This window comes from Zalophus californianus, chromosome 13, assembly GCF_009762305.2.
Source record: "Zalophus californianus isolate mZalCal1 chromosome 13, mZalCal1.pri.v2, whole genome shotgun sequence".
NCBI lineage: Eukaryota > Metazoa > Chordata > Mammalia > Carnivora > Otariidae > Zalophus > Zalophus californianus.
Genome location: NC_045607.1, coordinates 19,812,044 through 19,825,581, shown reverse-complemented (window position 1 = coordinate 19,825,581; position 13,538 = coordinate 19,812,044). Strand labels below are relative to the sequence as shown.

The 13,538-nt window shown below is 54.8% G+C and overlaps 1 protein-coding gene across 12 annotated transcripts in view; it reads left to right on the top strand.

Annotated features, from left to right (window-relative positions):
- COL27A1 (collagen type XXVII alpha 1 chain) overlaps positions 1–13,538 on the top strand; it is a 135,765-nt gene that overhangs the window by 71,397 nt on the left and 50,830 nt on the right. For 11 of the 12 annotated variants that reach the window (XM_035723525.1, XM_035723522.1, XM_035723521.1 and 8 more), the window contains 6 exons: positions 2,999–3,052; positions 3,216–3,269; positions 4,877–4,921; positions 6,172–6,225; positions 7,959–8,003; positions 12,746–12,799. In XM_035723525.1, coding sequence (XP_035579418.1) covers positions 2,999–3,052; positions 3,216–3,269; positions 4,877–4,921; positions 6,172–6,225; positions 7,959–8,003; positions 12,746–12,799 — 306 coding nt within the window. The remainder of the gene's footprint in view (positions 1–2,998; positions 3,053–3,215; positions 3,270–4,876; positions 4,922–6,171; positions 6,226–7,958; positions 8,004–12,745; positions 12,800–13,538) is intronic. The other variant, XM_035723523.1, reaches the window with a different exon arrangement.

The following is a 13,538-nucleotide window of genomic DNA, read 5'->3' as shown; positions in this document are numbered from 1 at the left end:
TATTATCCTTGGGAAACCGAGATCCAGAGACTGGGGGAAGGGGGTACTTACCTGAGGCCATGCAGCAAATGAGAGATGGGGCTGAGAATAAAAATTCCAAGATCCGAGATCTTTCATTTTCTGCCTCTGTGCCCCTGGTGGCTTTCAATGACAGTGGGACAGAAGCTGGCTTTGGAGACCCTCCCTAGCTTTGGGGTCACCTTTATAGTTTCCAGAAGAAACATCAGGAAAGCCCTCTGAACTCGGGCCTGCACCCTTGACAGGAGCTCCTGTTTCTCTAGCCTGAGCCCTGGAAATTTTCCAAACACCCAACTCCCCATGGAAAAAGTTCAGGGCTCAGGGTTCCGAGGAATGGGGAGCAAGAGACAAACATGAAAATTCTGGTTATTTGAATGGAGAATGAGAAATCATGAAGTATGATTTAGCATTTAGTGTAACTTGCCTGAGAGGTTCTGATGCACATGAGAGTTAGGCACAGGTCTGTGCCTCTCAGTTAGCATTCACACTTCACATAGATACAATGGCGTGAGGCAGCCGGTTGAGCTCTTCCCTCCCCGCCCGCCAACAGGGGGGACCATCTCTGGAGAATGGGGTGGTCCTGCCAGGGCTGCCGTCTGCCCAGGATCCTCAGCACCCAGGCTCTCTGGGGGTCTAGGCCAACCCCAGCCAGTCCCCATTGTGTACACACACACACACACACACACACCTCCCCGTCTTCCACAAGGTCTCAGAGACAAAAGTCTCACTCTGCCGGGTTCTCCAGACCCTTCCAAAGATCACTCCTGGTATCACCCAGATAGATGAGGGATCGTTTCCTGCAAGGTCCAAGTTCTGACTTCCCACTGTGTTGACTTTGGCCGTGACACAGTCCTATCTTTAGACGAATGAAGTTGGCCCCTCTTCCGTGGCCTCGATTCCTTCCCCTGGCCGCTGCGGAAGACTTTTCTAACAGTCCAGGTTTCCTGGCTGTCTGGCCACTGAGGGTAGGACCCATGCTGCCTCCCATTTATTAGGCACCACCTCGTGTCAGTGGGCTGTGTAGTGGCTCTGGGATGAGAACATGTTGAAACGCCGCCAGAACCGTGTGAGGGACGTAGTACCGCCACCGTGTTACAGATAAGGAAACTGAGTCACGGAGCAGTGAAGTGACTTCCTGGGGGGGGCGGGTCACTGCTGCTTGTAGCAAATAAGTTCTCTCCTGGGTCCCTGGACAGATCCAGGGTCTGCCCCTCCCACTTTTGTGTTCTCTTTGGATTGGCTAACTCCGTGTCCAGAAGATGGTTCTGCTCAGCTGACGACAGAAGCTGAAGAGCATGTCAGCACCTTCCTGGGTCTCTGTGCCTTCTGAGAACATGCCCAGTGTGAGGGGCAGGGCCGTGTGGCTCCTGCTCTGCGTCCTTTTGGATGTAGATTTTTATTGAGCACTTACCAGGTGCCAGCTGCTGAACTAAGCACTTTGCTTGCAATATTCCCTTCAAGCCTCAGAACAGCCCTGTAAGGTGATGTTGTGGTCACCATTTTGCAGATGAGCACGCCAAGGCCCAGAGATGCTCAGGAACCTCCCCAGGGTCACACAGTGCGTCAGTCACAAAATAAGACTTTGAGCCTCTCGATTTGAGGAAAAAGATGTGGTAGCGTTGGCTTTCTGTATTAGCTTAAAATTCAGACCCATTCTTGCCTTTGCTAGTAAGAAGGGTGAGAGGATGTTTGAGCTGGAATTTAATGGGAGTCACCAAAAGATCAGAGAGGAAGGAAAAAAGCCACTTATGGAAGGGACATGGGAGGAGGCATTTTGGTCTCAGGGATTCATACATGAAGATTTTGGTTTCTAGTTGTCAGGAAACTAAGAGAGCAGTGGGGCTGCCCTAAAAGTGACTGTTGTGCTAGGATGAATTAACAGAGGTATTACACCTACAACAAGGAAGGGGATGTTCCCATGCTGGCCTCTGCTGGTCTGTTCACACCCAGAGAAGCACCAGCATCCTAGTGATTGCCAACAACGGAAGCTGACCGTCTGGAGGTGGCAAGACTGAGGGGCCCTAGGCCCCAGAGTAGAAGCCATTCAAGGGACAGCAAAGGGCAGGCCTCTGGGGAGGGGAAAACTGGTCTCCAAATTGTGCAAAGACTACTGTGGAAAGGACTCCCACCCCCTGTGCTTTGTGCGGTCGTACGGGGCAGGACGATGTTGTCAAGGGGAAAGGGAGGGGGTTCTGTTCCATGTCAGGAAGAAGCCTCCACTGCACGGCCAGCCATCGGGAACAGGCTTGATCTGGGAGCAGTGAGCCCTCCTTGGTGTTGTGGGGCAGAGTCCAACACACCCAGCCAGGATGCAGGGAGCATTTCAGCTTTGGAGAGGAGGAGCTGAGCTTAATTAGACCAGCATTTTGCAAGCCCTTCATTTTTTTTTTTTTTTTTTAAGATTTCATTTATTTATTTGACAGAGAGAGGGAGAGCACAAGCAGGGGGAGTGGCAGGAAGAGGGAGAGGAGGAAGCAGGCTCCCCGCTGCACAGGGGTAGCCTGCTGCAGGACTCGATCCCAGGACCCCGGGATCACGACCTGAGCCGAAGGCAGTGGCCTAACCAACTGAGCCACCCAGGTCCCTGCAAGCCCTTCAGAGTTGTAGCAAACCCAGCACATCCTCATATCTGCAGGATCACTGCAATCAGAGGCTGCCATTTCTTGGAGCAGAGGAGGGCTGGCTTTGGGGCTCCGGCGGCCACAGGCCCAGGACGTAGGAAATTCTGGGTTGCGCAACCTTGTGTGTATCATGCGCTTGTTGCAGCGTTAAGTATTTTCTTGCATTATCTCATTTAATGTTCTCAGCAACTCTCTGAGCTGTTACCAAGATCCCTGTTCTAGAACAGAGGACTGAAGGGTCCAGGTGGTTAACGGACCTGCCCGGGGTCCCATCCCACGCAGGAAGGTCTCCCTCCAAGACTGACACTCTTAGCATTTCCCTTCACCCATGGGTGACCCTGCTCTCTGCTTCCCCTCAGGGATTCCCCGGAGACATTGGCCCCCCTGGGGACAACGGCCCAGAAGGCACGAAGGTGAGTCCCTGCCCAGGGTCGCTGCAGTCAAAGCTCCCTGCTTTGCAGAAACCACAGGCCTCTGGGGCTGGCTGCCTGGCTTGGAATTGTTGGGGGTCTTGCCAGCCTCTGATGGACGTGGAGGTGCCGCCTCTGAGACCTCTTTCTGTTCCCTTCTCACCAGGGTAAACCTGGAGCTCGAGGCCTGCCGGGACCCCGTGGGCAGCTGGGGCCCGAGGTGAGACCGTCTGGCCCTGTCCCCTGCCTGTCCCCTGCCTGTCCCCTGCAGCCCTGCCTGCTCCATCCGGGGTCCTAGAGGCCTCCACTGGGGGCCCAGGGCCCTTCAGCCCGGACGCCAGCCCCGGGCTGCCCCAGGCTCACCCTTCTGCTCATCCTTTACGGCTCTACCTCATCGTCTGGCCTGGCCTGGCTGGCAGGTGACTTTCTGCCTTCGCTGCCTCCCCATTGCCCAGGGTTTTTCTCTCTGGAGGCCATTGCCACTGCCCCTGCCCGTAGCACAGTTTCCCAGGGTGTGGGTGTGGGAGAGTAGAAGGTGAAGCCCTGAGACTCGGGGTGAAGACACTGTGTTGGGTCCCCTGGTTAGTGGATTCACATGTCTGCTTGAGCCCAAAGCCCATGACAAAGACCCTGTGCTACTAAGTCTGTGCTCCTGGGAGCTGCCCGGGGGGCATCCCAGAGAAAGACATGACTTGCAGAGCCAGTAAGTGGCAGAGTGGAGATTTGCTTATTTTCTCATTCACGCTGGAGGGGATTGAGAAGTTCTCTGTGGGAGGGCCTGTTGAGCACCCCACGGGCTGGCCCTGGATTTTGCCTATACCTAAGGCCACGCACCACCCCCTTAGGCTCAGGCCCCAAGGCCCCCGTGACACACAGACAGCCCCGGCTGAGGGCACAGGAGGCCCGGACTCACCACAACCACAGGCAGGCATCCAGCTGACATGGATCTCTTTGCAGGCTGGTTCTGGGTCTGGCGGTGGCCCAGTGCTGGCTCTGCGAGCAGCCACGTGGGGCTGCTTTCCTGGAAGCTGGGTTGGGGGGTAGCCTCTGGGTTAGGCCTGGCATGCCATAGGGGCCAGTTTGGAGGCTGCCCTGGCCTGCGGGAGGACCCAGAGTGGGAAGGGAGGGGCGAGGAGGGAGAGACGGCGCCAGCCATGTGCCTCTGTCTACACCCACATTACCACCCGAGAGCCTGCCACTTGCTCACATCCCCATTGATTCATTCATCCATCCCTGCATTCATCCACTACTCCGTCTCCTCCTTCTCTCATGCCCCTTGGCCCCACCTGCACTCACCACATCCATGAGGCACTGTACACCCATCCTGAATGATGTTTGTGACAGAGTAGGGGATGGGGCCTCATCACTGTCCTCTAGGAGCTCCACTTAGGCTAGTCGTCATACTTTAGGATGGTCCTCTTCGTTTGGCACCATTTTACAGATGGGGACACTGAGGCACAGGGAGGTTAAGGTCTGCCACTGAATCAGTGGTGGAGCTCAGAATAGAGCTCATATCTCTGAGCGGCAGCTGAGGCTCTGTACCCACAGCGTATGATGAGGTTTGACTTTCTGCCCAGCCCTGCCATGAACCCTGGGCCTGTCACATTCAGATGACACTGGGAGCACCCTTCATGTGGAAGTCCCTGTGTGGCCTGGGTGGGAGCCCGGGGGTGGCGGCGGGGTGGGGGTGGGGACCAGGCATACCATTTCTTTTGGTGCAGGAGAGCTCTCCCCTGGCCACCTCTTTCCCTCCTTACAGGTCAAGTTCTCCAACACCCTCACTGGATTAATTTCTCCTTTCTCCTCTCTTGTGTCTCCCAACTCTAGGGAGATGAGGGACCCATGGGACCACCTGGGGTCCCTGGCTTAGAGGTGAGTGTCACCGGCTCCCGGGGAGGTGGCATTTGTCATTCCTGAGCCCACTGTGTGCAGATAGGCAACACCCAGGTGGCGCTCTGCCAAGAAGTCATCAGCAGGAGCCTTGGGCCAGCCAGAGAAGGGACTAGAACAGACGCAAAGGACAGAGACAAGAGTCGGGAAACCAACCAGCTGTGCTTGCCCAGCTGCCATGTGCTGGGGTTTGCATCCGCTTCCATGCATTTAACTCTCCATGAGAGTTCCATTGCTGGTCTTAGTTTCACCCACGGCCATCAGGCTCAAAGACCAAGGGGTTTAGCCCAGTGTCCCACAGCCCAGACCCTCACCTTGTGCCCTCCCCACTGCTCTGCTCCAAGTGGCCTTCCACAAGGCCCACGCCAGGGAGGGCATAAACCAGCAGTGCACAAATATTTTGGTCTTGGGGCCTGTTTATCCTCTTAAAAAAAAAAAAAAATGATTGTGGACTCAAAATGCTTTTCTTTGTATGGGTTCCCTCTATGGATATTAATAATTAAAAGTGAAAACTTTTAAATGTATTTATTAATTCATTTGAAATAACAATAAGCCCATTTCATGTTCACAAAAATAATAGTTTTACAACAAAACAACACAAAACAACCAACTGGCTATATTTTCCAAAGCAAAATAATCTAATGAAAAGAATGGCATTGTTTTACTGTTCTTGCAAATCTCTAATGTCTGGTTTAATAGAAGTCAGCTGGATTCTCCCATCTGCTTCTGCATTCAATCTGTTGACGATACCACATGTCACGTAGCCTCTGGAAAACTCCGCATACACTCATGAGAATGAGAGAGACACAGGCAAACAACGTCTTAGCGTTATTGGGAACCTAGTCCTGACATCATGCATCCCTGAGAGGGCCCCAGGCACCACAGGGGTCCCCAGGCCACCTTTTGAAAACCACGGGCATAAACTTTCCATTCCCCCTGGACCCTGTATCTTCTGTCCAGTTCCATTCGCTTCCTCATTCCTTGAAAGCAGGTTTCAACATCTCCATTTACAAACAGGAGGGGGAGACTTCCCTGAGGTCACACAGATGCAGACCCCTGCCTACCCCCCACCCCTGCATCTCCAGACCGGCTGGCAACCTGGGGCCCTCCAAGCTCTGCATCCTTTACCCACTGGGGCATTGCAGCCCTCCCCTAGGCCAGGGCTGGGACCTCAGCAACGCTGCCCCCCTACCCCCTGCCTAGCTCCCCTCACTCACCTCTCTCTGTTGCAGGGCCAACCTGGCAAGAAGGGGTTTCCTGGCCGGCCCGGCCCAGATGGCATGAAGGTGAGGGGACCTGGAAATGACTGGGCTTGAGGGTTGGGGGGGGTTTGTGTGTGGAACACCTGGGAAAGAGCAAGCAACTGAGGGCCCCAGGAAGAACCCCGATCCCAGGGGCAGTTGTGGAAAGGGGGATCAATAGTCCCCATTTATCACAACATATTGGTAACAGAGAGGAAAAAATGAACAAGAACCTCAATGTCCAACAAGTAATGGGATGCAATGCAGCCACCAAAGGTGGTGTAGTGGAAGAGTTTACAAGACGGGAGAATGCCCGTGTGTGTGGAGGTGGCGGTGTGGCGGTAGTAGGAAGCAGGTTCCAGAGGGAGGGTTACAGGACAAACCTGTTGCGGGGGCCTGTTGCACCACGGTCCTGCATGCTCAGAGCAGGGGCTGCAGTGTGGATGGGGCCTCTCTCCGGGTGGTGGGAGTAGAGGACATTTCCGTTTTCTTTTGTGGGCCTCTAGGTTTTCCCCACGATGTACAGTCAATACGTATTACATTTGGTAACAGTATTTTTTGTTTTTTAACTTATCAAAAGAGAACTGGCCTGGGTAGGAGAGTGATGGTCCTCAGCACATGGGCAGCCTCGCTTAGTGGCTTTCCGAGGACTCCTCTTGCGGGTTGGATTTTCCAAGCCGTGCTGGACAGAGTGTGTTGGGCCACGTTTACAGCTGGGCAGACACACGAGGGTGAGGGCAGAGCCAGGGTAGCCCAGGACATCCACGTCCCCCTCCACTCAGCAGACATGGCCCATGTGTCTGTCTGTCTGGCCCCTCTGGGTCTCCTGAGCATGAGGTCTGGGGGAGGTGCTGGAGGGAAGGATGAGGCTTGGACCCTGATTGTGGTGAGCCACGTCCATTTGTGAGCCAAGCTCCTGGCTAGTTTGACTAGTTTAGCCCTTGTCCTGCCCCCTGAGGTCTCGGTCTTACTCCCTCAGATCCCAGCTGGGTTTCTGTGGTGAGAGCGGTGACATAGTCTGGGTGGATTTATCCCACGGGGCTGCTTGCCTCTCTCCAGCTCACGCTGTGGGGAGACCAGGGCGGCTGTGGCTGCCTAAGGAACAGGAGCTACCCTGGCATGGGATAAAGCTGGCAGATAAGGCTATACAAGAGGCCACCAAGCGTGAGGGCTGGAAATAGCCTATGAGACAAATGAGTCTGATTTCCCTTATTTATAGCTGGGGAAGCTGAGCCCAGAGCAGAGACAGGGCTCAGCAGTCATGTTGTAAGCCAGTGGCAGAGGTCTGGTGGGCTAGGGTCTAGGCTCTAAGTGCCCTGACTCCCTGGCTCCCTGATCTTCCTGTGGTGGGGCAGCCTGATCCAGGAGGAATGGGGATTTCAATCAGTCAGACCAAAGTTCCAATTCTAGCCCTGCCTCTAGCTTGCTGTGTAGCCTTGAGCAGACCCCCTTGCCTCTCTGAGCTTTAGTTACCACCTCCACAAAATGCGATGGGTTGATGAACAGCCCAAATGAGATACAGACCGGAAGGTACCAAGTCATCTGCCAAGGGCCACTCAGAGGGAATGCGTGGCTAGGGCCATGTCTGGGGTCAGAAGTTCTGTCCAAGTGTCTCATCATTTCTGCCATTTGTTTGGTGTCTACAAGGCCAGACCCTGGAGTTGAGGTTCCTGTCCTTCCCTACTGGTGGGGACTAAGGCCAGTCACCTGAAGGTGTTCCCTGGGGGGGCCTAGACTACCATCACCCATCCCAAGTGAGCCTCCTCCTTTCTTTGCAGGGAGAGCCAGGAGACCCTGGACGGCCAGGACCCGTGGGTGAGCAGGTAAGTCAATACTAGTCTCTGAACACAATGACTCTTTACTGAGCACTTAACTCTGTGCCAAGCCCTTTGGTAAAAGTCTCCACACGCATCCCCCTTTCATTTCCGCGCTAGCTCCTAGGGTCAGTTAGCTCGTCTCCCCCCTTCATTGAGATGGTCACTGACTCTCAGGGAGGTGAAGTCACTAAATGAGAAAGCTATGAATCATAGTCCCATGGCCTGGCTCTGTGGATGTTTTTGGAGCATTTGCCCAAAGGGGTGACATGACTTTTCTCCCAGAACATTACAACTGGAAGATGCTTCAAGAATCACCAGCTGTGCTCCATCTACAGATAGGGAAGCTGAAGACCAGAGAAATATAGCCACCTGCCAGGGGCTTTTGGTCCGGGCTACCCTAACTTACAAGGAAAGCAAAATTCAAACCAGTGGCTCCGGCTAGTTGGGAAGTCAGGCCAAGGTCTGAAGAGGAGAGGAGGTTGCAAGTCGTTGTTAAAAAGGAGGTTTGAGAATCATGACCTTCATTATTGAGGCCCAGGGCCCTCAGTGCTACCGAGAAACAGCTGTGAGTGCTGTGGGGGTGCAGACAGCCTGGCACCACCTGAAACCTTAACCTCTGGGCTTGGAGGTCAGGTTGAAAGGTAGCAATCTCCTCCCCTCCCTTAATGAAGCCCCCTGAACCCTGCAAGGGGCTGCCTCGTCCCAGAGACCAAGAAGAATCTGCTTCGGCTGAGAAACGCCATCAATGGCGTGAGAGTCGCGCACGACGGGCTTCCTCACCAGGCCTGCAACATCTGTTGGGGGGAAGAAAGGAATTAAAGCAGGGGGTGGACTGGATTTTTGAAACCTTTCCAGTGTCATTCGAGCGCATTCTGTGGGAAGCCCAGGAGTTTGGAAGGGCTGTCACGGCCTGGATATATTTCCTGATTGGAAAAAAAGGCCATGCGATCAGCAAATTTAATTTCATAGTTAGGCTGGTGGTAAGGGCCCTCGGGAAATAGATCCTCAGAATCCTAAAATGTCGGGACACGAAGGGTCCTTGCAAAGCACTCTGTCCCAGGGTCCTAACCTTTTCTGTACCTTGGACCCTTTGGCAGGCTGGAGAAGCCCACGGACCCCTTCTCAGAATAGAGTTTTAAATGCATAAAATGCACAATGAAAGATTAGAGAGGAAATCAATTCAATTGAAATACAATTATGAAAGTATGTTGAATGTGATCTACTCATAGATAGGCTTCTTTATTAATTCATTAAATAATGAGATCCGGCAGCAGGTCTAATAACCTCACTTTTGAAGCAGTGACAAGCCTTAGTGACACATTTTGAAATCTCCTTGACAATGACTCTAAAGTGACATGTAACTAGGACAGTAACAGGTACTGTGGGTTTGTCGCCTACACTCAGATTTGAGGGAAATGCTAAATTTTAATTAGAGATCCGTGAAAATAAAAGTGATTTTTTTTTTTTTCCCTCCTCCAGTTCAGGGAGGCCCTGAGTTCTATCCATGGGGCTTTCCAGAAGCCCCAGTTTAGGACCCCTGGATCCTTGCCCACATTGGCAATCTGATTAACAAGGATGACTAAGTAAGGTAGTGGCAAAGCTGGGGCCAGGAGAAGCGGACAGCTGGCCCGGGGCCACCCCAGGCCCGCCTGGTCGGCAGAGCCCCCCAGCCAGCTGCCTGGCTAGCTGGGGCCACAGCTGGAAAGAAAGGCCTGTCCGAACAGTGAGGCAGAACCTGAGCCCCGTGGCTGCCAACAGGCACACAGGGATGCCACGCCAGCTATGCCCTTGGCTCCCTCCCCGTGTGGGAAGTGGCAGGCGTCTCTTGTTCACGGCAGAATCAGAGGGTCCCCAGGAAAGGTTATAAGGTCCTCCCTAGGATGACAGTATCAACTCCACTGATTGGACCCCCATTAAGTTACCAGGCTCTGGTGCCTGCCTTGCCCGCTCTTCTCTCAGCAACCCCAGGGTGGTAGTTAGGTCACTTGACAAGATCTCCTGAACAGCAACACAAGTGTCAGAGCCAAGGTTGAACACTTGGTGCTGCTGGATTCCCAAGATCTGCCTTGGAGGGACTGGAAAATCCTTTGACCTCCTGAGCCCTTGCCATTTTGTAACAGCTAGTGAGAGCGCAGGGGGCTTGCCAGCAGGCCCTGTCCTAGGTGCTGGGGACACAGAGATGCTCACAGGCTCGGGCCTTGCCTGGAAGAAGCTCCCTCTAGCCAGGGAGAGGCCAGGCGTGCAAACATTTACCCCGAGATGCCTGTTCTCACAGAGGACCCCCAGCTGTCTTGTTCCCAGTTGCACTTCCAGTGCCTCACAGAATGGCATATGAGGGAAGAGAAGGAAAGGGGGAGAAGAGCAGGCATGGGCAGACAACAGCCCTTTCTCTGTAGACAGCGTGAGGACCAGGGCCGACCCCTTCCCAAAATCAGACCCTGCCTGTGCAGGACCCGTTGTAGGTGACAGAGCTGCCTCCTCCCCCGTGTCCTCGTGCTGGCTTGAGAGAGGCCAGCTGTGCCCGCAGCGGTCAGAGCTGCTTCTCCCCCCACCCCCCGGCCAGGTGGAAGCCCTGGGCCTCCGGGGCTGGCTTCCCGGCCAGCCTCATCTCCATCCGCAGGACGGGCCTTCCAGGATCTTCTGGGACAGTGCCCCATGGGTGTCCTGGGAGCCGGGGTGGGGAAATGGGGCACTTGCTGTAGGGCCCTTATTCATTAGGATCCCGTTTGGCTTCTTGTTTGAGGTTTATGACCCGCCTGCCTTCCAGGACCCAACAACTCATAAATTTAAAGTAGCTATGAAATTTCTGGTTCTCTGGGCCAGTCGGCCGGGGGCCTCTTAACAGAGCCGTTTTTATTCCCATTGCTTTGCATCCTCTAAATGTCTGAGTGCTCCCCTGTGGGGCGCTCGGGCCTCTGTCTTAACCCTATGCCCTTTTAAAATAAATTAGAACGGGACGGGAGGGAGCTAACATTTATTGAGTGCCTACATGAGCCATGCATTATCTTCAAGACTCAGAACAACCCCAGGGAGATAGGGAGAGACCTTTCTCGAAAGCGCCGCCCTTTGCAGATGATGAGGCTCGGAGGGGCTCTGTGACTTGCCCGGGGTCTACAAACCTAAAGACTGAATGATGATGCCAGAAAAAGTGTCCGGTGCGGGGCTTGGCACTCAGGAAGTGCCAGCTTTTGTTATTAATATTGCTGTCACCTTGAAGATGCTCTAATTGTTTTTTAAAGTAGGTTGTTGCAAAAGTCAAATACTTGGTTATTGTCTGTGGCTTACTGGCCGTGACCTCATACCTTGTACCTCACTCCTCTTACCTCATACTTCAGCCCTGAAGGGTCTCTGAGCTCAGGGAACCAGGACCTCCCTGGTGCGGTGATGGGGTGGGTGTGCCGGGGGATCTGTGCCCTGCTCACGGCCACACACTGGGGACGCCCCGGGGTGGAGGGACAGGTGCATGGGCCTTGGAGCCACAGCAGCAAGACACACACGGTCGTGGCCTGAGCTGCCACTTTAAAACGGTCTCTGAGACCCACAGAGATAAGCCTTTGGAAATGGGCACCATGTTTTCACCCTAGTTGATGGACAGGTCGGCCCGCTTCACTGCCTGAGCATACAGCTTGCAACCTCTGACCTGTGTCCCCTCAGCTTCGAGGTTTCATTCCTTTCTGGACCCAGTTGAGGGACAAGGAGCAGATCGCATGGGACAGATCCACTCCTCTCTCAGTCTTTCCCGATTTTCCCGGAAACTCTTGGCTGCAACCCTGAGTTCTCCCAAAGCCACTGTTGCACCTCTGAACTGCACAAGACCCCCTCTGCTCCGATCTTCCTTAGCCGGGAAGAGCGGGGGGCCTGGAAGGAGGGGCTCATCCAGACCGGTTGGCCTCGCCGCACGGGTGCGTGCGTGCATGCGTGCGTGCGTGCGTGCGTGCGTGCCTTGTTGGGCCCAGCGAGGCCGGCAGCCGCCTCCAGGCCGTTCGACCTCGCTGCGCGGGTGCATGCGTGCGTGCGTGCGTGCGTGCGTGCGTGCCTCGTCGGGGCCAGCTAGGCCGGCAGCCGCCTGGAAGAGCCCCTGGAACACAGAGGCAAGCTATCACCCAGTGGAGTTAAAAAGAGCAGCAGGAGCCACAGTGTGAGTGTGTGTGTGTGTGCGCGCCCTTCAGAAAGGAGAGGAAGCCTTTCACAAGACGGTATAAAGGCCTCCACTTTCCACGTTTGAATCAAGTCTTTTTGGCGGAGGCTGTTACACTGTTTCCATCCTGGTGAGCCCGTTTGTTTCTCTCTTTGAAGCAGTCCCAGAGCCCTGAGAGATGGGGACAGATTTCTAACAGGCAGGGCTCTTCCCAGCACAGCTTAAGGGCCATCCCTGCTCCCCCCCAACACACACACACACACACAGCCCGCCCCCCCAAACGTGGCCGCCTCCCAGCCTGCTTCTGGCGCGGGAAGAATGTGTGGCGCTCCCAGGGATGCTGGCAGCAGCCCCACCGCTTGGCTCCGAGATCAGAACCATCTGGTGGAGTGAGGGAAGTCAGGACAGTGCCTGGAGAGAGGCGGCCCTCCTCCGTGGCACCCCAGGCCTGCCGGATTACGAGGCACGGGGCGGGAGGCGTGGGGCAGGAGGCGTAGGCCAGGGGCTCCAGGGACGGGGAGATGCAGGCGCCTTGCCTTTGAAACTCAGCACATCCCCGAATTCACGCGGCTTCCTCTTTTCTCTTGCCGTTTGTGCACGTTTCTTCTAGGGACTTCTGGGATTCATTGGTCTGGTCGGGGAGCCAGGGATCGTGGGAGAAAAGGTAAGTTAGGTTGAGGAGAATCTATCAGCAAATAGAACTTGTGGTGGAGATTTTAAGAAGATGAAGGGGCCAGGTGCCCTGGAGATTTCAGCCTTCTTTCTCCTGGCTTCTTGCTTCCCTAGCATTCCAGACCCTCACAGTGCCATGGTCCCCTTTCCCAGCATCCCCTGGGGCTCCACCCTGCCCTCCCGTCAGCACCACCACGTGCAGTCAGACTCCTGTGTGACAACCAGCTCACGCACGTGGCGTGGGCCCTCCTGTCTGTGCACTGGAACCTCACAGGGGTGGGCGACAGAAGGGAGCTAAAGAGCCATCTTTTTTAAATGGGCACAGTTCCTTAGGCTGTCTTGGGACGCCCCCAGCAGCTCTGTTTCACAGACCTCATCGCATTGGAGAGGTGAGTTAATTCAGGTCACCCAGGTAGGAAGTGGCAGAGCTGGGATGTGAATCAGGTTCAGTGCCCGAGGCCACATTTCACCCTGCTAAACCACCCTGCCCCATGTTAGCTCCCGGACCAGAAGCCCCCCGTGGCTTCCAGTTTCCCACCATGGGCCCTGGAGGGGCCCTGCTTTCCTTTTAGGGGCTTATCTGATCAGCAAGCTGGCCTTCTGGGGAGCCAATATTATGCCCACTGGATAAACAGGGAAACTGAGGGCCAGAGAGAGGAAGCCTCTGCACTAATCCAGCCCGACCTTCCTTTCCAGGCTCTTCCTGTGCCTTCTCATCACTCCACATCCCA